Source organism: Eretmochelys imbricata, chromosome 2 (assembly GCF_965152235.1).
Source record: "Eretmochelys imbricata isolate rEreImb1 chromosome 2, rEreImb1.hap1, whole genome shotgun sequence".
NCBI classification, from domain to species: domain Eukaryota; kingdom Metazoa; phylum Chordata; order Testudines; family Cheloniidae; genus Eretmochelys; species Eretmochelys imbricata.
Genome location: NC_135573.1, coordinates 255,787,707 through 255,813,647, shown reverse-complemented (window position 1 = coordinate 255,813,647; position 25,941 = coordinate 255,787,707). Strand labels below are relative to the sequence as shown.

The 25,941-nt window shown below is 41.1% G+C and overlaps 1 protein-coding gene across 4 annotated transcripts in view; it reads left to right on the top strand.

Annotated features, from left to right (window-relative positions):
• The window catches only part of LOC144260769 (sodium channel protein type 5 subunit alpha-like), a 263,536-nt gene that overhangs the window by 80,474 nt on the left and 157,121 nt on the right, over positions 1-25,941 (top strand). For 3 of the 4 annotated variants that reach the window (XM_077809502.1, XM_077809501.1, XM_077809503.1), the window contains exons 8-12: positions 204-345; positions 2,216-2,413; positions 7,103-7,285; positions 9,683-10,084; positions 25,255-25,387. In XM_077809502.1, coding sequence (XP_077665628.1) covers positions 204-345; positions 2,216-2,413; positions 7,103-7,285; positions 9,683-10,084; positions 25,255-25,387 — 1,058 coding nt within the window. Of the gene's footprint in view, positions 1-203; positions 346-2,215; positions 2,414-7,102; positions 7,286-9,682; positions 10,085-25,254; positions 25,388-25,941 lie in introns of those variants that run through there. The other variant, XM_077809504.1, reaches the window with a different exon arrangement.

Below are 25,941 nucleotides of genomic sequence, written 5' to 3'. Positions count from 1 at the left end.
GGTGGATCTTCTCTGCGTACTGTAAGCATTCAACCTTAAATGTAATATGTAACCTGAACTTTCACATGAGATGGAACAGCTCGCCTGTATGTTTCTATGGCTGTGACTTTCAACTGAAAGCAGCCAGTGTCATCTGTAGGAAAATCAGTTCCTCCATCTTGAAGCCTCCTGTAATTAGCTTTATTTTCTATTATTATTTGTAGCACGTGTCCAACGGGATATAGATGCCTAAAGGCTGGTGAAAATCCTGATCATGGCTATACAAGCTTTGATACTTTTGGCTGGGCCTTTCTCTCTTTGTTCCGCCTGATGACACAGGATTACTGGGAGCGTCTGTATCAACAGGTATCAGATATTCTCGTTAAACCATGAAATAAATCAGTCATCCACTTACAATGATATATTGGTCTGTCTACATAGCGAGTTAGTGTGTGGCAAGTCAGGGTGTGAATCTATAGCAGACTAGCTTGATGCGCCCTATCTCGCTGTGTGAAACAGGAGCATATTGAACTGCGCTACAGAACTTTTAGTGCGCAAGGGCTACACAGCAAATTAGTGAGTGGCAAGCTAGTGTGCTGTTGATTCATTCCCTGGCTTGCTATGAACTGACTCACTGTGTAGACAAGTCCAAAGTCAGTAACTGAAGTTAGGAGAAAATTGATGGTGGTTAGACACAGAATGAATGACTATCCTGTGTACATCCTGGTCAGGAGCCATCAGTTGCTGCAATGAATTTTTAGGAGATGATTATGTCAGTGGATGGCTAAGGAGGGCTGGTAAATGGGAGAAAGAAACTCTCGTTGGGTAACTTGTTTGAATCTGAAAGATGTCACCATGTAATGACTGTTTGGTGGCTGGTGTAAAAGGAGTGGTGATCCCAGTCCCGCTCAAAGGAGAATGGTTTCCACCTTACAAAAACCATCACTTCCCTTGGCATGCTTCTTGACAGTTGCAGCAGTGACCAAGAATTAAATAAAAAGAAAAGGAGTACTTGTGGCACCTTAGAGACTAACCAATTTATTTGAACAAATAAATTGGTTAGTCTCTAAGGTGCCACAAGTCCTCCTTTTCTGTTTGGGAATACAGACTAAGACGGCTGCTACTCTGAAACCAAGAATTAAATGGAGAAGGAGACTAAATTGTACCCACACACCTAGAAGTATTCTCCCCAGAGCAAATTTTCCATCAAGGAGGCCCTGAGGTTCATGTGCAAAAATTGTCTGAGAAATAACTTGTACCTTTCAGGCACAGTTGTAGTAACTGTGTGTGCAAGTGAACAGGTCAACTAAATATTCATTCTTGCATGCATTTGCTGTAATTGTATGTGCAAGTCTCAGGAACTGCATGCAGAAATTAGGCACAAAATTGCATGCACATGGTTGTGTGTGCAAATGGGCTTCTGCCCACTGAAAATTTGGTTCTCCATGTCAAGACTGAAGCACTTTGGTATGGAAATCAGGGAAGGCTGTACTGCCATAGACCATGCTATACAGTTCTTCAAATAAACTGAGGACTCCAGTTTCCTGTGCCACCATCTACACAATTTATTTTTATCTCATGAAAACTGGTAACACATTGAAATAGAAGCAAATTTAATAACTGTAATTCATTTAATGGGTGCAAAATTGCAGGTACAGATTTGGAAGGTTCAAGTTGCGACTGTAAATAGGAAGGCTGAACAATTAGCATTTAGTGATAATCTGTACCTTATTCCCTGATAACCAGAAACTTCTACGCTTAAACTCTATACTGTTTTCTTTTTATTTTAACATCATCTTAATAAAATTATTAAATGCACCACTGTCTGAGGGCAAGTTCTATATTAGCACACACAATTTATAGTCAGGTGGCAAGTTTCTGAAGGTCTGTATTCAAAGGAAATCAGTGTGCTGACATTTTAGGTGAAGAATGCTTTCTCCGCAATTGCTTATAAATTTATCTGTTATCAAACAAACTCAGACACAATAATCATGAGAAAAACACTCATTTTAAAAATACATCTTGCTGCATGACACAATGATCACCTGATTAAATTATGGCAATTTCATGATGAGAGTGTAACTTCCTATGATGTGATTATTTTTATATTGAACAGGTTTCTGTTCAGGCTGTTAGCAAAAATCTAATTTAATTAAAAGTAAATATAAGTCTTTTAAAACATTGTGGAAACCTTAAACTTAAGTATGCATTGGACTCTTTATTTTTGTGGTTGCAGACTCTGAGATCTGCTGGGAAGATCTACATGCTCTTTTTTATGCTGGTCATCTTTCTGGGCTCATTTTATCTGATCAACTTGATTCTGGCTGTAGTGGCCATGGCTTATGAAGAGCAGAACCAAGCCACTATTGCTGAAACAGAGGCAAAGGAAAGGAAGTTTCGAGAAGCCATGGAAATATTAAAGAAAGAGCAGGAGGTCTGTAAACTATTCTTTGGTTAGTCTTAGCCTGAGCATGCAATACAGCAACACTAAGTCTTTATTCTAAACATATAAGACCAATGAAATAAGGGCTCTATTGAAAATGAGTTGCTGGTTATTGTCTTATTCAGAGGGATTACAATCTTTTCTAGAACAAATGTAATGGTAATGTTGTGACCAGTAAGGGCTTTCCTACACCCAAAAGCTGTACTGCTTTGCTTCTACCAGTGTAGTTAAAATGGTGCAACTTCCCCACACCCTCCACCTGCCCGACAGCATCTACACAGTGATATTGGTATGGTATATAAGGCATTTTTATACTGGTCTATCTATGTCCATACTAGCGATTGTACCAGTACATCTACTTTGGTAAACATCATGACCCTAACTGCAGTAGTTACATGGGAACAAAAACTGTGTGTAGAACTGGACTAAAGTAGCCACATTTCTCTTCTGTACATGTTAACCAACATTCTTTTCTCATTTGCTTTATTAATCTTACAGTTTCAAACCACTATTAATATCCTATTGTTTGACAAATGAGAGAATATGTAGGGTCACCTGTTTAAAATATTTAAAATTTTGGGGCCTATACAGGGAGTTCTTGGACTTACGACGCCCGACTTACATCGGACGCCACTTACGATGCTTTTCAATTGACTGCCCGTTTCACCCTTATGACGCTTGTTTCGCCTTTACGATGCTCGGTTTGCATAAAGTTCGCTTGAAATCACTTCCTGGTTGCGTTATACTGGTATGGAGCTGGAAGGGGTCACTTCTGATTGGCTTTGAGGCAGCAGGATAGCTTGTTGTCGGGTAGGGTTGCTACTTGTTTTTGATTGTCTCACAGCCCTGGGCTCAGCCAATCAGAAAGCTTGAAATGTGATTTTCTGAGGCTCAGCATGTGTGCCGTTCTCCCTGGCTTTCTGAGCCTGTGTTGCCAGCATTCTGAACAGCATATGTGAGTTTGTCCATAGGCTCCAACTTTTCCCAGCGCTGGTGGATGCTCAACCCCGCCCCTTGCCCTTGGCCCCACCCTGACTCCACCCCCACCCCGCCTCCTCCTGCCCCTGCCCTGCCTCCATTCCAACCCCTTCCCCAAAGTCCCTGCCCCAACTCCACCCCCTCCCTGCCCCTATTGGACTCCTTCCCCAAATCCCTGCTCTGGCCCCACCTCTTCCCCCAGCGTGCCGCGTTCCCCCTCCTCCTCCTCCCTCCCAGCACTTGCTGCCCCAAAACAGCTGTTTTGTGGCGGCAAGCACTGGGAGCTAGGGGAAGAAGCGGGGATGCAGCGTGCTCAGGGGAGGAGGCGGAGGCGGAGGTGAGCTGGGGTGGGAGGGCGGGGAGCTGCCAATGGGTGCAGAGCACCCACTAATTTCAAATTTCTATCGGCTCCTATGAGTTTATATGTTTATTTGAATACTGTTTAGAAAATACAGTGCACAGTAAATACATTGATGTTGCAACATTAGATATCTATAATTCATTTAGTACAAAAATCTCGGTTATTGTGGTGAAAATAGCATATCAAGCTTTGGTTCAGGATCCAATCCCCCCTTCATACCATTGATTCCTATGGGAAAAGTGGTTTCGACCTATAACATTTCAATTTACAACGCATTGCGAGGAACGAATTGTGTCGTAAGTCCAAGGACTCCCTGTACAGATAAAATCTTATGTTACAGACACTTAAACAGGCACTTCCTGAGATTAAACTTTCCACACCATGAAATGGAACTTGATTTAACTTGGGCTCCTGGTCACATCTACTCCCCACTCCCCAACTTGTTCCCCTGCTCCACTCATTCCCAGCACCACTCTCCTTGCCCAATCAGCCCCTGTCTCCACTCAGAGCCTCATCCAATCTCAGTCTCCCCCCACACCCACTGGCTCCCAGTCCTCCCTTCATTTCGCTCCCCAGCTCCCAGGCCCAGTCTCCTTGTCCAGCCAGTCTCAGTCTTCATCCCCTGGCTTCCAGTTCTAGTCTCTGGCCCCTGACTCCCATTGTCCAGATCCATGCAGACCCAGTCTCTCCCATTCCTCCCCACCTGCTAGCCTTCCCCCAACCAAACTTTGTCTCTACTCTCCTCCCCCACAGGTCTGTCTGTCTTTATTTTTTCCTCTGCATTTGAATCAGGCAGCTTCCTCCTCCACACTGCTTATGCCCAGCAGAGGGATCACTGAGAACACAGGAGAGACAGGCTCCCTGCTCTCAGTTCTGGTGTCTCACCCTAGCCCACCATAACCCAGAGCTGCAAATGCAGGGAAAATCCTGCTCATCCCCCAGGCTGGAACAGGCCCAGTGCAGACAAATTCTTTAGGGATTTGAATTGCTGAGCTCTAGCAAGTGTCTACTGAGCATGTGAAAACTGTAATTTTTTTCAAAGGCTTATAACTTATCCAAATTCAGGCAGATTTTCACAGAACAGCAAAAGGCACATCTCTGATGCAAAGGATGGCCCCTTCTCAAATTTCAAATCCGCCCTTCAAAGCATAGGGACACTAGAGCTTCTTAAAGGAAAGGTCACCAGAATTACTTATCATGGGCAAAACAATGTCTTTTTTTTCTTAGCGTCATTCTCAGAAACAGCTTCATCATTTTGGCTGAAACTTTCTAAAAACAAAATTCAGCCTGAGGGAAGCATGTAAAATTTCAGCCCAAACAGTTAAAATTTGGCAAAGTTACAAGCAACTGAAAAAAAGTATCATACTGGGAAGAGTAGGGCAACCTTAATAGCACCATTTTTGGAGGTAAAGAAAATGTTATGGCAAGCAGAAAGGAGAATTTAAACTGTTCAGAATGGCACTTACGCTACATGATACAAAGAGAACGCAGCTCTAATTGAAAGGCCTGCTTGGGGCTGATCAGTCATCTTATACAATTGGTCCAACACATTCCTGAGGCTGAAGCTAAGTCCAAAAGAGTCATTGAGTCTTTGAGAGGGAAAACACCTCAACATACCAATTAAATCAGTTGACTCAAATAGGCAAGGTGGGGGAGGTAATATCTTTTATTGGACCAACTTCTGTTGGTTAAAGAGACAAGCTTTCAAGCTACACAGAACACTTCTTTAGAAACACAATGTATCTGAGAACAATGCCCCAGAAAAGCGTCTGAAACCTCCCTCTTCTTCTCCGCTCTAAGCAGTTTGTTCATGGAAGATGAAAAGGAGTACTTGTGGCACCTTAGAGACTAACCAATTTATTTGAATAATAAATTGGTTAGTCTCTAAGGTGCCACAAGTACTCCTTTTCTTTTTGCGAATACAGACTAACACGGCTGTTACTCTGAAACCTGTCTTCATGGAAGATGTATCCCAAAAGAGTTAAGTTTTGCTGTTGTGTTGTAATCTGTTTGATGGAGGATAATAGAGCTGCCTCCACTCCTTAAAATACATGACTGATTCTTTTTACAGCTGTTAACTTGCTGCATTACTTTGACTGATGTCTGTGGGAGTGGGGGGATATTCTGTTTCTTATGGGTGATTGCTTGTTTGAGTCTGGTGGCTTACAGAAAATAACAATGAAGATTCATTAGGTTCCACTATATCTGGGAACCTGTAGCATTGTTCAGTGATTATCTGATACCTTCTGTATTTTGGCAAGGAACCTGCATATGAGGGTCATGCTTAGTAGATAATCAATGGGTGTGGCTCTTTCCAATTGGTTGGCACCCTCAAAATTAATCTTATTTGTTTTGCTCAAGTCTGATTTTTACCAAGTTTCCATTAGCCTCTTTGGAGGTGCAAAACTCCCTGTTCTTGCCTGAGAGAATCCCCAACTCTCATCAAATGCTTCATTATGGGACTGCAGCTTCTTTTCTAATATTTTGGTTTTTCTTTCCTGGCTTTCCACTGACTTTTCAAGACCATTGATTTGTGCTGGTAGGCTTTCTTGAATTGAGCTGCAGCTGGGTTTCTAGCAGCTCTCCTGTTATCAGAATTTTTGTGCAGTGATTCCATAAGATAGCTGACGTGGAGAACATGAAGCAGAAGCACGTGGAGTTGAAAAGTCTGTCTTATCTTCTTTTACAACCGTCGTTTGCATTTGTCGCCTCAGATCCCTGATCAGAGCTGGCGCTGTCACTGCTTGGGATAAGATTTCATTTCTAAAAATGTGTCAGCCGAAGTACCTAGCGTTATTAGTATCATCCTGTGAAGAATACAGAGATCTTGCAATGCACAGCCCAATGGCAGCCAGCTGGGCTCCACTCCTATTCAACCTTTTTGATTAAAGGGGCACTGGGCCTAAAATTCCACTGGCCTAGTTTATTCTGAATGGAAGGCATACATATGACTCACATTGTGCTGTCTGTCCACACTGGAACACTAGTTGTTAAAATATATAAGAATCTCGCTCTTGAGTACTTCCAGAAACAACATTATTTTATGGAAACTTAGTATCCTGAATGTGTTGCTGGTGAGTCATCAAGTGGATAAGTGGAGATGTTAGATTATTGCAGTGGTAAAATGATGGAGCTGATAGAATTTTTTTAAGACCATGGTAAGTCAAATGGGGTATTCTTATAGTTAGTTAAATATTGTAACCTATCCCTTTTTATTAATTCTAACCTTCACCGTGAGCTGACACTTATCAATGAAAACTAATTGCCAAAAAGAATAATCATTATTACTTACTGACATCCTAAACTTGCAAATGGTATATTTGCTATGTTCATTTTTTTAGGCACTGGCTGCTAGAGGAATTGATTCAATGTCACTTAGCTCATTTGAAATGTCACCTTTAGCATCCAAAAATGCCAAAGAGAGAAGAAATAGGAGAATGAAAAAGAAGTCCTTGGGGGTAGAAGATTATGGGGAAGACCAAAAGGTTCCCAAATCTGAGTATGATGGTGGTCAGCGAAGAATGGTAAGTCATTATCTGAAATGTCAATGACAATTTACTTCACTCCTTACCTTGGTGAATAATCAGGGCTCTGAATGGTAGTACTGTAATTAAAAACAAAACAAAACAAACCCTTTAACAGTAAACAAGGATCAAACGCTGAGCATCGTGACTAGCTTGCAGAAATTCTATATGTTATAATTGTGGAGAGAAACTTATCTACTCAAATTTCAAAGTCATCTTTTTAAATGCCCACTGAAGCATTTTTGTCACTTTTGTTATTGTTTGTTTTTTAAAACATTTAAAAATATCCCCAGTCTCATTTATTTTCATGATAACATGTTCATTGTAAATTGGTTATGGCATAACCCAACAAAAGCCATATCTAGTTATGGCAACCATTTCCCTACTAATGGGCTAGTGCCTTTTTTGCTTTTTAATGATGTACAGTGGACACTTGAAAAGTTTTCTTTGCTTTTTAATCTTTTGCCAATCACCTTTCAGTACAAGTTTTCTGGAATTGTTTTCACTTTATACTGTAGGGGAAAAAAAGAATATGGGTAAGCCTATTGTTAAAGTTATTTTGTTAATATAATTGATATGTGTGAATGTGAATCTGCCGATACTGGAGATACTGATGACAGTTTCAGATATTAACATTTGTCTGTGCTTAATAGGGGGCAAAGTTTAAAGCAGTTTATTTGTTGTTTTTGGATAGCCATGTAATGGGCTAAGTCTTTCAATACTTTATTGTCAGTAAATTTAGGGACATTTGGCAACCATAAAAAGTGCATAGAAAATGTGAAAGTGATGTAAGTAGATGTGACAAATGAATGACTCCCCAACTCACAACATTTATACATGACACGTTAGGGTTTTTTATCCTGAGAGGTTTTCTTGATATTGTTTAATTAGTTGAGTGGGTTGCATTACTAATTATACCATTGTTAATGCTAGAATTGCTGTTTTGATTCATTCTGTGTGGGTTTCAAGATACCAAATACCAGAATGAACCGGAGCTGCATACTTGTCAATATGTTTCTTAGGTTATATTTCTTGTTTCATTTTTCACCCCTGGATGTCATATGTATGAGGAACATGGAAGTAACATTTCAAGGCTTATAGTAAATCATCTTTGTAAGGCTGTGTGTGGCATGGTTTGAGGGAATAAGTCTGAATCATCATCATTCAAATGAAATCTGAGTTGCTGTAAGCACACTGCCATCCAGAATCAGTTTCAATGACTGTATTGTGGAAACCCAGATATGGATTTTTGACCATTTAGTAAATGGTCTCAGTCAAAATGAGGGGTCTTTCTATACAGTGGGCCTGAATTTTTATAATTCGTACTTACACCAGTGTAAATCAGGAATAATTCCACTGGAGTCAATGGTGTATATCTTGTGTGAGATCAGAATCAGGCCCAGAAAGTTTGACTGAGATGGTAGATACTGAAAAATGTTGATCCCTATTAAAAAAGATTTGGACCATGAAAAAAGTTCAGATGGAAGTAATAAGTACACAGGCCACAAAGGTTAAAAAAAACAACCTATATTTTCCCACCAAATATTCTCTCTTAATTCATTCCCACTTTACAGATAGGAGAGAAGAGGGACAGGCTCTAAGTTTGTGTGCATTTCCAAACACTATTTTCAGTAAGGCAATGTTCCTTTTTAGGGTTTTTTTTTAAAGGTTGTTCAATGTTGGGCTTAATCACTGCTGATGATTTCTCAGGTTTGTAGTCTCTCTTTAGCTGATTCAGTGTATCATCAAAAGAGCCACTGTTTAAGTACATGGGTTATTGCCTTGTAGTTAGATGATCTGCCCGTTGAAAGAGACAGTGATACACTTACATTGGGATAACTATTCCAGAATCCACCATGTCTTCTCTTCACACTCTGCTTCTTTTTCTCTTTTTCATCCTCCTCTTCTTCTCATTCTCCCTACGATTCATTTCTTCCCATGTTTCTTTATCTCTTGCTCTCTCACTTCAAAGTTTGTTCCTTAGCCACCTGTGAAGATGTATTGTGATACCTTCAGCTGGGGCTGGATTCACCAATCCACACCACTCTTATACTTCTCATCTCCCTCCCCCATGTCCTTTCACTCTAATCACATGGAGGGGGAGCAGGAGCAAAGACAGTGTTATGCTACTAAGTGAACACAGCCTTGGCCCTTTACATTTCAGTACATCTTTAACAGCCAGGTATTAAACAAATACCTCATGGCTAGGAATGGTTATTAAATCTCAAAACTATATTGAGATTAATACATCTAAAGTAAATCCTTATCTGAGGCACTTTAAAATGGGACTTACTGATCTCCTGCAGTAGATGGAGGAACTCAAAACCTTCATCACTCCCAAAAATGTGTTGCAAAATGTTACTTCTTTTCCCCTTTTTCCTTTCTGGGGGCTTCCAGACTCTGCTTGACATTAGCTATGGTCCAAATGCAAACTCAGTGAAGCGCAGAGCCAGCCATGGAAGTATATTCAGTTTCCGATTCCGTGGCAGAGACATTGGATCCGAAACAGATTTTGCCGACGATGAGATCAGCACTGCCGGGGAAAATGAAAGCCAGCGTGGCTCACTCTTAATTCCAAGGACTGGGAGACGTTCAAGCATGCAAAGTCAAGCAAGCCATAGCTCTCACCCTGCTACTCCAAACTACATGCAGAATGGCAAGAGGAACATCTCAGTGGATTGCAATGGTGTGGTTTCCTTGATAGGAGGGGGCACTGGGGCACACAACCCAGACGCAACGTCTCCTTCAGGGTTACTTCTGCCCCCAGTTATTATGGAAAACCCTGGGACAGGCGACGTGGTGAGTACAGTATGGTTTTTGTATGGTTTACATTCTAGTTTCTTTTACCAATGTTATTGACATTTGCTATGATATCTGTAAACAACCTCAAACAATCACCAACCTGCCCCCTCCCCCCGCCCCACATATAAACTATGTGAAAACCATGGGCGAAATCCCACATTGATTTGCACCCTGTGCAGCCTCAGAGAAGACCATGCCCAGTGGATGGAATTTACTCAGGGCATTCTGTGTGGAGGCTAATATTTGTATTTTGGTTTTGATCTGGATTTTTTTGCTCAAAAATGTGGATATTAATGAAAAACGAAATCTCCCCATCCCATTCTTCATGTGGTAGGTGTCTGATGGGTTCCTTCTGCCATTTCCACCTCAGGCATTGTCTGGTGGCCAAAACCAGTATTTTAAAAATACTCCTATGTGTATTCCATTCCATCCAGTGATTTCCACACACACATACGTCCCTCTACTCCTGTAGGTTCCTACCTTAATACATCTAGCCATTGGCTACTCTATAACTGTTTGGGGGAGAGAATTGCTTATAGATCCCAGGTAGCTCCCAGGGAGACTTTAGCATCCAGTTTAAATAAATCTCAAATTAGAACAGCAGATGATTAACTGGGTTTTGACTGTGTCTTTGTCACAGAGCACTGAGGTGGAGCAACATAATAAAAATAATTGGTTTTCCTCTCGAAAGAGCCACATTATTTAAAAAAATAAAAATAACAAGGATAGTGCTTTTAGGGCCTCATTGTGCAGCATAACTTGGCAAAACATCAGTTGCCATTGATAAATGCCAAGTATAAGAGGCAGGTGCAGTGTGGACAATCTGACCTGCATAACCTTGTCAATGCCCAGGTCCACTCTGGATTTATTGTCAGATTATCAGCAAGTGAGATGTGTGGGTAGCTTTTTCCCTGGAGCTGTGCAGCTTCTTCCATTTCCAGCTTTGGACTTGAGATGATCCTGCACCCATCTAGAGACTCCCTGATCTGCCCCCACCCAACTTGGAGAGATCCCCATAATGAGATCCCCGTAGGACTTCTAATACTCCCCCTCCAACCCCCCCATGACATTCAATACTTTGCAGCATGTCCTCTCAGCACCCCAGTACATTCCTGCACCACCTCTTTTATAGAAGCCATATGTGCTTCTGCTTCACTAATACAGACATTTTGCAAAACTGCCAGTGGGTTTGCACTCTCTTCAACGTGCCATTCCATTGCTCCCTTTCTGGAGACTTCCTGAAATGCATTTTGCTTCCCTGGATTGAGTTTGTGACAGGCCCTTACACGAGCTTGCAGGGGGATGGGATTGCACAAGGACCTTCTCCTCTTGCATGGCCTGCACAAGGGGCTACACCCGTGGCAGTCTCTGCACAGCCCTGTGGGTGCACTTCAGAGAGGATGGCCAGGGACAGGGAGGAGCCCGACCCAGAACTCCACCACCTGCCCTCTGTGCTGGGCTGAGGAGCAGATCAGCTGCACCGGTGGAGCAGGCTACACCATCTTAAGTGATGGTGTACCCTGCGCAGTCTTGCAGATAGAGCCACTCATTGTGAACTTGAAGACGATTAGTTTGTAGTACGATTGACAGCAGTATTTGTGTTCTATTTTCTGTTCCCGACATTAAAGAGAAGGATATTCCCACAAATATTTGCACCTCATTTTATGTAACTATTTTGCGCCATCAACCTATTTTTCAAAACGTGGAAGAAGACCAGTTCTGAAAGTTGTTGCTAGGTGGGTCATAATCTGGGATCCCAGAAATCCACTTGCCATGAAAAAACTTGGAATTTGCATTTTTACCGAGAATCTTTAGTTTTTACATTTTGTGAAAAAATAAAAACATATATTAACTAAATTTTACTGAAGTCAGGGTGACCGTATTTCCCAACGTGAAAATGGGACACTGTGTGGAACTGGCCTGAGCCACCTAAGGGTTGGGCTGACTGCCTGAGCCCAAGTGCCTGGCATCGCTGCTCACCTTTCTTCTGCACCACCCTCGGGGGGGTCCCACTTTTTTTAGCAAAGCTGGGCGTTTGTCCCTTTTGCTCTTGCTATCTGAAGATCATCTGTTAGCAAGAGCAAATGGGACAAATACCCAGTTTTGACAAAAAAATCAGGATGTCCGGGACAGGGCTTAAAAAGAGGACTGCCCCAGCCAAAACAGGACATGTGGTCACCCTACTTCAACTGATACCCATATATATATATACATATTGTGGCTAGGGAAACTAAAGTTCCATGTTTCATTTTAATCGTGGGACAATGTGGATTTTTATGGGGGCGGGGGGTTTATCGGAGAATTTTGGCTTTTCTAACATGGAAAACTAGGATTCCTGATCATAATATGTTACTGACCCTGCTAAGAGCATGACAGAAGCATGGCTGTGTAGTAGCTAGAGTAGGGACCAAGCCACAAAATTCAGATGTGGATCTTAAACTCTTTGCACTCTGAGGATATTTAGATTTGGAATTTTTGTTTTGGCCCTTTAAGAACTAGAGACCATCCACAAAATGTGGTTCATGATCTGGGTTTGGGAGTAATGGACCATATCTGGTTATACCGTACAGTATATAGTACAGCTGCAGAGACGTTTATTTAATTAATTATAATGCATCATCTGAAGGAAAGGGGGGAAATGAATATAGTTCCCAATAATAAATAAAAGACAAAACTAAAGCCATTAAAATAAATTGCATAATTAATCATACAGATAATTGGATTCTGAGATAATGCAGTATGCCCATTGTAATTTTTAATTCATTTCTATTTATTTGAAGTTTATTAAGGTTGATCCAATATAACAAACTTTACAGTTTACTTTGATTCAGTTTAACTTTCTATGAAACATGCCACAAGTGGAACATCTGTGAAGTACAAGGTTTATGAAGGATCATTTACTTGTGTGTTTATGAAAATAGTCTGAACCAAATCAGAAAAATGTTGATAGTTTAGTGGTTTTCCCTCTTTCGTCTGTTTGTGCCAATCCTGCAAGGTGCTGAGCACCTCCCCATTCCTGCGGTCAAAACTTCACAGGGGACATTTGGTGCTTTGCAGAACTGGGTTCTTAGGGAAATTTTGAATTCTGCTAGCATTGCTCTTTATGTGCCAGCTTCTTTTAAAAACATATGTGCAAAATTAACTGGGCTAGATAGAGGGAGAGAGTGCTGCTGGCACTTCTGTGGTTGTCTAGGAAATAACGCCATGGCGCTATAGCAACAGATGTTCATTTAGTGATGCAATGTGAAGGATGTTGTGTCTTCTGTGAAACAGGTTTAATATCTAATCTATCCAGAAAATGTGAGCTGGAGTTAAAAGCTAATTGGCAGCAAGCCCAGTGCCTTACAGCTTCATTATTTAAGAGAACTGTAAGAACTGTGCACAAATTAACTAAACTGTGGAGGAAATGCAGAACAACTGATAAATTGAACACTACAGTGTATTTTGAGATAAAATGGCTCTCCTCTTGGTTTAATGTTTGTATTTTTTCAGTTTTCTTTCAAACATTTCTGAAATGAATTATGTTGCTCAAGAATGAAGTTATCTGTTCGTTAAAAAAAAAAAAAATCAGATACAGCAGTAGTGAACTTGTGAGTTTCTCCATGTTACTAACGTGTCTTAACTCCTGAGTTGAAAGGTCCGTTGCTTGAAGTGCGAGGGTAGTTCAACTGATGTTAATGCATTCCCTGAAATGAGGGACCCAATGCAACAATGAATTTTGAGGAGTTCACATCTTACAACTTTCATCCTCTATAATTTTGCAGAGATGTTTATTTATTTATTTAATTATTTAGACATTTCTGTGGTGGTCACCACATTAAAAAGATTTGAGTATCTACATTTTTGAGTGCCCAAACTCAGACACAACAGGCCCTGATTTCAGATTTCAGGTGCTCAGCACCTTATGAAAAGTGTGCCCAGTTAAAGTTTCTGAAATTGATCACTCAGAAATGGAGGCATGCAAAACCACTAATCACTTGTGAAACTATTTGTTTGTCTATAGGTTTGGCTGGAGTAACTTTCATCCTGCAGATTTTACGTCAGGTACAGTAGTTCAGATCCTGATGAACAACTTGGCGGCTTTGTGCTATTCAGCTGCCAACCAAGGGCCAAGCCAAGATCCTGCCCATTTTTGGGAGTGGGAAACATATGTTCCTTTCTATTTTTCATCTGATAGAGTAGCAAACTCTGCAGCAGATAATCTGAGTGTCCAGGCTTGTGTCCAACATGAGTGGTCTGCGAAACCGTGGTCTGTAGACATTCTGCTACAGAGATGGGATATTGCTTAGATGAGTGCATACGCTACAGAAGTCAGTTCCAAAAGTTGTATGTTCTGCACCAGGGGGTAGGGGAGGGACTAGTTGTTAGGCATGGACAACTGTGATGCTGCATCAATGGGGAACCAAGTTTCTTTGTTTTTCCTCTCCTCTCTCTAATTCTCAAATACAACTACCAAAACAGTACAGAGATCACATAATCTGAGTGGCCCATGTTTGGGACCATTAGTCCTGTCTGTTGAGAGAGTCTCCATAGTCAGCAAACGAGATGTTCACTCATAGTGTTCTAACTGCCTATATTTATCTACGTCTGTACTGGTGGCACTGTGCTTGCTCACAAGCTGCTCTGTCTGTTTGATTAAGCCACCATGCACTTAGATGTACAGCCTAAGGCCTGCTCTACACTAGAAAATTAAGTCAACTTAACTGCGTCGCTAAGGGGTGTGAAAAACGCACACCCCTGAGTAGTGGTTAAGCCAACCAAACTCCCAGTGCAGACAGCACTAAGTCAACAGAAGAATTTTTCCATCGATCTAGCTACAGTCTCTGGGGGAGGTCGATTATCTATGCTGATGGGAGAATCCCTCCCGTCGCCATAGGTAGTGTCTACACTGACGCACTGTAGTGTTTTAAGTGTTGACATACCCTAAGTAACACGAAGGGCAGCTTCTCTCTGCAAGGAACAGAGAATTGTGAAAGCAATTGCTTCTTTGCCACATGTCTCTTCACGCTTCACCACACCTGTTAATACTTACATGCCACATAAAAACACGTGAAAAACTGAAGAAAAGAAGACAAAATTCTCAGGCACTTGTATTTGCCAAAACAACAGCTTATTTTTCAGCTTGCAATCTAGAAAATGCGTTGAGATCACATGGGGAACAAAATAATGTAATCTGCATGCACCCTGAGTAAAGTTAGCCCCATATCAGACAATGGCAGCTCAGTTACAAAGGAGGAATGGACATAGAATTCCAGACATGGTTTGTGAGCTCACTCCAAGTTAAGTCCAAGTTAAGTCTGAGTAATGAGCTCTCTGGGAAACTTCCATTATGTTTGATACAACAGCATGTTAAGTGGGGCTTGATCCTGTTATCGCACCCATTGTATTTACATAGTGTAACTCTATTGACTTCACTGGAGTTACCCTTGATGTACACCAAAGTAAGTAAGAGAGAAATTAGGCTCTTGTAGGCTCTTCTGACGGTTATGTCCTTTCCCCTCTCCTCAGGCACGCTGAGCACTGTTCTGGGATGCCTAGGGTACTGGTCCTTCGTCTTTAATAGAAAAGGCTTATAAATTAAACAAGCAAATTGATGCCATGCTGCCAACTTAAGCCTCAGTGCATTTGCACCACAGTTATTTGTACTAAGGTGTCCAATTGCTTTGTTGTGCCTTGGTAAGAATTTTCTTCATTATTTAAAAGGTTAGAATAACATCTTGCACACAACAGGTTGATCAGTTTGAACGGAATTATATTAAAGGGCTGTAGCAATGCTCTTTTCTGTAGTTTGACACATCAGATCCAGTGAGGATCCCTAAAGCAAATAACAAGAGGTTTCTGCTTGCGGTATAGAGTTTCATTAGGGTTAAGTTATAAACAGAATTCCATCCTTTCTTGCCTTGTGAAGCCAGCTGGAGCCCTTTCACTAACACTGTGGGGAAATCTCAGGGGTTTTGGTATTGTTTGTTCAGTCAAACAATTGTTTTTGGAGGTTAGAACAGGCAGGGAGATGGAGCTGGGTATAAATCTCTGGGGTCATTGTTATTTATAGCTTCTTAGTAGTTAGGTGTACATTGACGGTCAGCTCCAGTGTTGTTAGAGAGTCAGCCACAACAGCAATCCACATCTGGGACATGAGAATAACAAAGTCACTGATTAAATTGATTTTGAACATAGAGAGACAAAGCCAGTGGTAAAAGTACTTGAGCTGCAGCAGTGGAAAGGAGAGACTAAACAGCACCAGAACTAGGCTCGCAGAGGCTAGTTTCAAATGGAGCTCCATGTTTTCTGTTTGAACTGTCAGACTGGCACTTTCTTTTAGGGTTTGATCTAAAGCCTGTCAATAGGAGTCTTCCCTTTGATTTCAGGAGGCAATGGATCTAGTCTTTAATGTGCCTCATTGCCAGTATGAGCATCCAAAGGATGCATTTAGATGTCTTATTAAGTTGTGTCAAGGTTCCTTCCCTACTCTGAACTCTAGGGTACAGATGTGGGGACCTGCATGAAAGACCCACTAAGCTTATTCTTACCAGCTTAGGTTAAAAGCTGCCACCACCAAAGTGTTATGCAAAGAACAGGGGAAGTGCCCACTTGGAAACATCTCCCCCCCAAAATATCCCCCCAAGCACTACACCCCCTTTCCTGGGGAAGGCTTGATAAAAATCCTCACCAATTTGCATAGGTGAACACAGACCCAAACCCTTGGATCTTAAGAACAATGAAAAGCAATCAGGTTCTTAATAGAAGAATTTTAATTAAAGAAAAAGTAAAAGAATCACCTCTGTAAAATCAGGTAAATACCTTACAGGGTAATCAGATTCAAAACATAGAGAATCCCTCTAGGCAAAACCTTAAGTTACAAAAAGACACAAAAACAGGAATATACATTCCATTCAGCATAACTTATTTTATCAGCCATTTAAACAAAACAGAATCTAACACATATCTAACTAGATTGCTTACTAACTCTTTACAGGAGTTCTGACCTGCATTCCTGCTCTGGTCCCGGCAAAAACATCACAGACAGAGAGAACCCTTCCCCCCCACTCCAGCTTTGAAAGTATCTTGTCTCCTCATTGGTCATTTTGGTCAGGTGCCAGCAAGGTTATCTTAGCTTCTTAACCCTTTACAGGTGAAAGGGTTTTTCCTCTGGCCAGGAGGGATTTAAAGGTGTTTACCCTTCCCTTTATATTTATGACAAGGTGTCTGTTCAAACATGCCAATTCCTGAGCCTCCTATTGGTCAGATTTTTCCCCCTTCTAAAATAACAGAAAAGGCAGAAGTTGCTCACTTGACTTCAGTGGGAGCTGCTGGGCACTCAGTGCCTTTAAAAATGAGGCCATGTTTTTAGGTGCCTAAATAAGGATTTAGGAGCTTAACTTTAGGCATCCATTTTTAAAATACTTGGCCTTTGTTTTCACTAATACTAAAACCATTTGCTGACCAAACCAGCTTTTTATTGTTGACCACCATATAGAAGCAAGGAGATCATTATTCTCCTAGCTTTACCCAAGACTGGTGAAAAGGCAAAATGTCAGTGCTTTCCCTATACCAAGAAAAAGTGCTTGTTGACAAAGGAAGCAATTCAAAAATCACCACTCAGATGTAATATAGACAAGAACTAGCTAAAACGCTAAAATAATACTCTCTTAGTCCCTTGATAGCTACCACTGCACGTGCAGAGCTTTACATTGTTGCTAATTTCAGTTTATTTGCAAACTTTGCTTAGGCAAATCCTGAATGAGCATATACCTGCAACTAATTATTCAAATATGAGATAAACATTGCAAGCTGCTTTAGCATACGATGCTGCTTCTCCTTTTATAATGGCATTTCCATAAAATTAAAGCCCTTCATTTCATGGTTGTGTGCTATGATTGTCTCCTTCAATCTTGTTAAATATTTGTACTGTCACTTTATTGGGTCCATTGTTTATACTCTGGCCTGTCCACCCCTTTTTCATGCTTGAAAAGGCTTTTACGCTACATGGAAAATTAAAGCTGAACCAGCTCCAAATGCAGCCTTTAAAATGCTGCCATAAAGGAGCCTATCTTCATATAGCATCACTGGCATACTTCAGAAATTTGGTTATTCAGAACAAAATACTGTTGCACTGTTGGTTTCAGAATAGCAGCCGTGTTAGTCTGTATTCGCAAAAAGAGAAGGAGTACTTTTGGCACCTTAGAGACTAACAAATTTATTTGAGCATAAGCTTTCATGAGCTACAGCTCACTTCATCGGATGCAGTGTTATATATCCTCATTTATATGTAAATTACAAAATATATATATGTATATTTGTCCTTATGGAATTAAGCTAATACAAGTGAGAAACATTTCCAATGAACAAAATAACAGCACAGAAATAGTTTTGTCCTGCTGGAGGTGTCTTTTTTTAAACTGATGTGGTTTCATGGCTGGACTTTAAAATGATCTCCTGCATTACTTTAAGAACTGTTATTTTTGTTTAATTTCTATTGAAATATAAGTATCATGAAACATTATGCCTGTGTAATGGAAATATTGTGTATCTTGTCCTAATTGCCTGATTCCTGGATGTTTCTCTATCTCAGAACACCTCAACTGCCAATTCCACATACCACTGTTAGTTATCTAATATAAAAGACTATCTAATAAAGAAAGACACATATTTATTCCTTATGAAGGATAACTGTTCATAAATTTCCCTGAGTAACGTTAATCATCTTCAAGAATTTGTATTGATTGAAACTTTCTTTCTTGAGTGATGGTGGAACACATAACAGATTTCAGGCTATATTGGGACTTGGGCTCTGTACCTATGCAACGGAGTAAGAACATTGCTTAGAATCCTGCATAGTCTACTCAGACCTTGTGTTCTGGTGCTGCATTGCCATGGAATAGGCAGAACTTTGGATCCACCCCTCACTCACTGGTCAGTGCAGCTGAGCAAGTGTGTGTGGGGGGGGGGGGGCGGGAAGTGGGGGTTGTCATTTGTTCCGGGTGTAGGTCAGCAGCAAATTACACTCCCTTGCCCCAACTTAGCTATGAGGAAGCAAGGGAAGAACTGTAACTTAGATATATCTCCTTCAAAAAATATTCACCCTTACTCACACTAGATAGTAACTTACTCTGCAAACAGTCCTTTTAATATCAACCTGACTATTTGCAGAATAAGGCAGTATGTAACATTGTCTCAGAATTGGGCACACTGTGGTTTTTGAGAGGAAAATAGAGAAATTTGAAAATCCAGTAGGATTAGAAATATTCAGGTACTATAAATAATAAACAAGAAAGGAGTTCTGGACACAGTATTCTTTTATGTTGCTAGTCCTATTCAAACTAAACTCTCATAGTGATACATTGTATAATGATAAATGTAACAGGAAGTATGCCCATGAACAATCCTGTTGGAAAAATAATGTGGCGCATATGTTACATTTATTTTTGCAATTTTGGACCTGAAGGAATGTATTCTCTGTGCACCTGGGCGTAAAGAATATGTTTTGCGTAAGGGCTGTTGAGGTGTTTCTTGACACGAGCACTTCTGCTCAAGCCAGCAGAGGTATGGTATTTTCCATATAATCAAAATGTTTGGACTTTCTGGATGGCACAGTACAAGAAGCACTACTTTTATGTGCTTAAACTGTGTATCACAGCAAGTAGAAATATGATATCATGATTTTAAAAAAGAGGAAGAGAGAAATAATCCAGAAGAATTTGAAGTGGGAGATTTATTTATGCTTTGTTCTGCAAAGGGAATTAGAAGAGCAATTTCTTCTCTCTTATTCATTTTTATTTGTTTGTGTTTCTTTTTACTTTGATATTTGTTTCTGTAGTTCCTTTGCCAGGTTATTTCTTTTCCTTTTGTAATATTTTCTTTCACTTTTATGTATTTTATTATGTATGCCAAATTGGTGTGAATGGCTATGTAATTTTGTAAATGTTTTCTTTTTTAATAAAATGTTTTTGTTTCTTTGATTTGTTGTGGGGTTTTTGAAGGGGGAAAAAGTAAAGCAAGCTAATATATCTAAAATCTCTCCCTCCTCTCTCTCTGTCTTCCCCTGCTCCGTAAACCCCAGATAGCCTGATGACTTCTTATTTTGTTCACATTTACAGGATTTTCTTTAAATAGGTTTTGATTACAATAACTTTTCCTTTATTATGATTTTGACTTTGATTATGATTCAGTCAGTAACCTGATATATGCTGATCAACTTTTTTTTATAAAAGAAATCAATAACTCATATTTTTTAAAAAGCAATTGCTGGTAGCCTGGTTTAGCCAATGGTTGAAGTGATGCTTTAAAATTCCTTATAGTAGTCTTCTCTGGTCTGCCAATGGTTGATATTTCTAGCCACAGAACTTTGACGTTCTATATGGTCAGTATTATGATTATTATTTTATGTGTAGTGGGACCTAATGGTCCCACCCCCACTGTGCTGGGCTTTGTACAAACATGTAACAAAAAGGCAGTCTCTACTCTGAGGAGTACACAGCATGGATGCAGTTCTGGTCACCTCATCTAAAAAAAAATAAGAATAGGAAAAGATGTTGAGAAGGGCAATGAAAAGGATTGGGGTATGGAACGGCTTCGATAAGAGGAGAGATTAAAAAGGTCGGGATGGCTCATCTTAGAAAAGAGATGATGAAGGAGTGGGATATGATAGAGGTTTATAAAGTCATGACTGATGTGGAGAAATTTATTAAGAAAGTGTTATTTACCTCTTCACATAACACTAGGGATCACCTGATGAAATGAATAGGCAGAAGGTTTCAAATAGACAAAAGGAAGTACTTCTTCAGTCAATGCACAGTCAATCTGTGGAATTTATTACCAGGGGATGTTGTAAAGGCCAAAATTGTAATGGGGTCCAAAAAAGAATTAGATAAGCTCATGGAGGATATATCCATCAATGGCTATTAGATAAGTTCATGGAGGATAGGTCCACCCATGGCTATTAGCAAGATGGTCAGGGATGCACCCCATGACCCTAAACCTCCAAATGCCAAAAGTTGGGACGGGATGATGATCCCTCAAAATTGCCCTGTTCTGTTCATTCACTTTGAAGCACCTAGCACTGGCTACTGTCAAGAGGCAGGATACTGGGCTAGATGGATCATTGATCTCACCCAGTATGGCCGTTCTTATGCTCTGAAGAGTTCACAGTCCAGATCAGAAGACCAGTTTTTTTCCAAAATGTTACCACTGTCAATGAATTACCTTTCTTGTCCAACCCCGTCTTTGGTGGAGAAGTCACCTCTAAGGGGGGTTCTGGTGTACCTAGGGCCAGTGGGGGTTCCTGGTAGTGCATGGCTCCAATGCTGCACTGACAGTGAATGTGGCCAGAAATGCCCTGGGAACAGAGACAGTGCAGAACCACAAGGCTTCCAGGTTGATGGTCCAGGCCTCCCACTCATTCCTTGTGGTCACTGGAGATCCAGGAGGTTCCACAGGGCTTGTGGGTGGACCTAGTAGCTCATTCCTCTGCAGGGAAGGACAAAAGCAGCCATCTTTTCTCCCATATAAAGCTTTGTAAGGGAAACCTAGCAGGATCTACTGTCCCTTCCTCCTGTGGGAGCATTGGCATAAGTAAAGGAAACAGGCTTTGTTTCTGTATGAAGTTGTAGTTCATACTAAAAGAATTCTTACTATTTGCATTCTTTTAAGTGTGAGAGTATTCGGTCTCATCATAGATACCATATGTCAAGGTTCTTTCCCCACTCTGAACTCTAGGGTACAGATGTGGGGACCTGCATGAAAGACCCCCTAAGCTTATTCTTACCAGCTTAGGTTAAAAACTTCCCCAAGGTACAAACTTTGCCTTGTCCTTGAACCGTATGCTGCCACCACCAAGTGTCTTACATAAAGACCAGGGAAAGAGCCCACTTGGAGACATCTTCCCCCAAAATATCCCCCCAAACCCTACACCCCCTTTCCTGGGGAAGGCTGGATAAGAATCCTCACCAATTTGTACCGGTAAACACAGACCCAAACCCTTGGGTCTTAAGAACAATGAAAAATCAATCAGGTTCTTAGAAGAAGAATTTTAATTAAAGAAAAGGTAAAAGAATCACCTCTGTAAAATCAGGATGCTAAATACCTTACAGGGTAATCAGATTCAAAACATAGAGAATCCCTCTAGGCAAAACCTTAAGTTACAAAAAGACACCAAAACAGGAATATACATTCCATCCAGCACAGCTTATTTTACCAGCCATTAAACAAAAGGAAATCTAACGCATTTCTAGCTAGATTACTTACTAACTAACAGTTGTAAGGCTGCATTCCTGATCTGTTCCCGGCAAAAGCATCACACAGACAGATGAACCCTTTGTCCCCCGTCCCCCCCCCCCCGCACTCCCCGCAGATGTGAAAGTATCTTGTCTCCTCATTGGTCATTTTGGTCAGGTGCCAGCAAGGGCTTTTCTAGCACTGTATACAGAAAGGTGGTTACCCTTCCTTTATATTTATGACACCATATGTGCATGAGAATATCCTATCCTGCTGCCTGGCTCAGTATTGCCAACCCCAAACCTTCAAAATCATGAGATTGGCTTAAAAAAATCATGATTTTTAAAAAATTATAAATTTGTGGTTCTTTTACTTGCCTTCTGGGTTTTGAGCCTTTAGGTTTGAATGTAGGAATGAAATTAGGAGGGCCAAATCGCACCTGGAGCTGCAGCTAGCGAGAGATGTTAAGAGTAACAAGAAGGGTTTCTTCAGGTATGTTGGCAACAAGAAGAAAGCCAAGGAAAGTGTGGGCCCCTTAATGAATGAGGGAGGCAACCTAGTGACGGAGGATGTGGAAAAAGCTAATGTACTCAATGCTTTTTTTGCCTCTGTCTTCACGAACAAGGTCAGCTCCCAGACTGCTGTGCTGGGCATCACAACATGGGGAATAGATGGCCAGCCCTCTGTGGAGAAAGAGGTGGTTAGGGACTATTTAGAAAAACTGGACGTGCACAAGTCCATGGGGCCGGATGAGTTGCATCCGAGAGTGCTAAAGGAACTGGCAGCTGTGATTGCAGAGCCATTGGCCATTATCTTTGAAAACTCGTGGTGAACGGGGGAAGTCCCGGATGACTGGAAAAAGGATGACTGGGAAAAGGGAAGAAGGAGGATCCTGGGAACTACAGGCCAGTCAGCCTCACTTCAGTCCCTGGAAAAATCATGGAGCAGATCCTCAAAGAATCAATCCTGAAGCACTTACATGAGAGGAAAGGGATCAGGAACAGTCAGCATGGATTCACCAAGGGAAGGTCATGCCTGACTAATCAAATCACCTTCTATGATGAGATTACTGGTTCTGTGGATGAAGGGAAAGCAGTGGATGTATTGTATCTTGACTTTAGCAAAGCTTTTGACACGGTCTCCCACAGTATTCTTGTCAGCAAGTTAAGGAAGTATGGGCTGGATGAATGCACTATAAGGTGGGTAGAAAGTTGGCTAGATTGTCGGGCTCAATGGGTAGTGATCAATGGCTCCATGTCTAGTTGGCAGCCGGTGTCAAGTGGAGTGCCCCAGGGGTCAGTCCTGGGGCCGGTTTTGTTCAATATCTTCATAAATGATCTGGAGGATGGTGTGGATTGCACTCTCAGCAAATTTGCGGATGATACTAAACTGGGAGGAGTGGTAGATACGCTGGAGGGCAGGGATAGGATACAGAGGGACCTAGACAAATTGGAGGATTGGGCCAAAAGAAATCTGATGAGGTTCAATAAGGATAAGTGCAGGGTCCTGCACTTAGGATGGAAGAACCCACTGCACAGCTACAGACTAGGGACCGAATGGCTAGGCAGCAGTTCTGCGGAAAAGGACCTAGGGGTGACAGTGGACGAGAAGCTGGATATGAGCCAGCAGTGTGCCCTTGTTGCCAAGAAGGCCAATGGCATTTTGGGATGTATAAGTAGGGGCATAGCGAGCAGATCGAGGGACGTGATCGTCCCCCTCTATTCGACACTGGTGAGGCCTCATCTGGAGTACTGTGTCCAGTTTTGGGCCCCACACTACAAGAAGGATGTGGATAAATTGGAGAGAGTCCAGCGAAGGGCAACAAAAATGATTAGGGGTCTGGAACACATGAGTTATGAGGAGAGGCTGAGGGAACTGGGATTGTTTAGTCTGCAGAAGAGAAGAATGAGGGGGGATTTGATAGCTGCTTTCAACTACCTGAGAGGTAGTTCCAGAGAGGATGGTTCTAGACTATTCTCAGTGGTGGAAGAGGACAGGACAAGGAGTAATGGTCTCAAGTTGCAGTGGGGGAGGTTTAGGTTGGATATTAGGAAAAACTTTTTCACTAAGAGGGTGGTGAAACACTGGAATGCGTTGCCTAGGGAGGTGGTGGAATCTCCTTCCTTAGAAGTTTTTAAGATCAGGCTTGACAAAGCCCTGGCTGGGATGATTTAATTGGGTATGGGTCCTGCTTTTGAGCAGGGGTTGGACTAGATGACCTCCTGAGGTCCCTTCCAACCCTGATATTCTATGATTCTATGATTCTATGGTTTTGTTTTTTCAAATGTTTCTCTGCAGCCATGAAGGCTAGAAACATATTTTTCTTCAAGTGGAAGCTGAGATTCTCACAAAATTGCAAAACTCCAGCAGCTAGAACACCAAATATTGCGAGACTGGTGATAAATTCCTAAGAGTTGGCAACACTGCAGACCAAGAAAAGCCATGTGATGAAGAGGCACTTTTCACCCCTAGCATTTGCTTTGTTTGATATTAGAGGCCAATAACTGGAGCTTTTGTTCATACCCCTTTTCCTTTGGTACCCATATAATTAAACAGTTAACACATTTCGGAAATAATGTTATAATTATTGTAATTAAATAGAGTTTCTTTCACAAGCTAAGAGCCTACTGAGTTGATGTTTCTCTGATGTTAGAAATACCCTTCCTCCTCACTTGCATATTTTTATATGTTCAGTCTGGATCAGTGCATCGAGATCAAGGGGCAAAATTTTCAAAAGAACTTGTCTGACTTTGATGCCCAAGTGATATTTTCAAAAGAGACTTAGTCCCAGATTTTTAAGAGTTGTTCTGCTCAATGTTGCAATACCTAAGTCCCATTTTCAAAATAAAAGTCTCAAGAAATTTCGGCTCCTTGAGTTTGAAAATTCTACTCCATGTCTGCCCTGACTTCATCCTCTCTTGTGCCTTGCTGACCAAATATGTCCATTTAAACAGGCCTCTCCATCTGATGAGGCAAGCAAGAAGCAGCTTTTGATGCCCCATCGCCTTTCAGTGGACCATTTTGACCAGCCATTTCAAAGACAACGAGCAGTGAGTGCAGTCAGTATCATTACCAGTGCCATGGAAGGTAAGACATTCCTTATTGATTCCTTAATTCAAACCCAAGTACATATTGGTAGCAAAGATCATAATGACATAAATGTCAATATCTGTTACTACAAAAAACGTTGCTGTACTAGAGGTTAGTGTGATCATTATGTCACAAATATAATAGGCTGGATTCTAATTTCATCATAATTTTTTTTCAGAACATCTCCTTCATCACCACAATGTAGAAATGAAAACTCTGTCCTCGAAACATAGAAAGATGGTGGAAAGGAATTAAATTTCTGGTCTACAAATCATAAACAGTGACAATGAACAGCCATCCCCTCTCCCTGCCACTTCTTCAGTTCAACAGCATTTCAGTGTATCCTGGCTATAGTTTCATAGTAACTGATACATTGTTATTAACAGAAATGCTTTTTCAACACACATCTGTCCCACAAACTGATGCACGGACAAGTCTTGGAATATGTATCGAAGAGGTCTGCATTCAGATACAGTTTGTGTTATACAGCTGTGTTACAAATCTGTTTTGCAGGCAACTTTGATGTCTAGGCAGAGGTGCAAGTAAGCCGG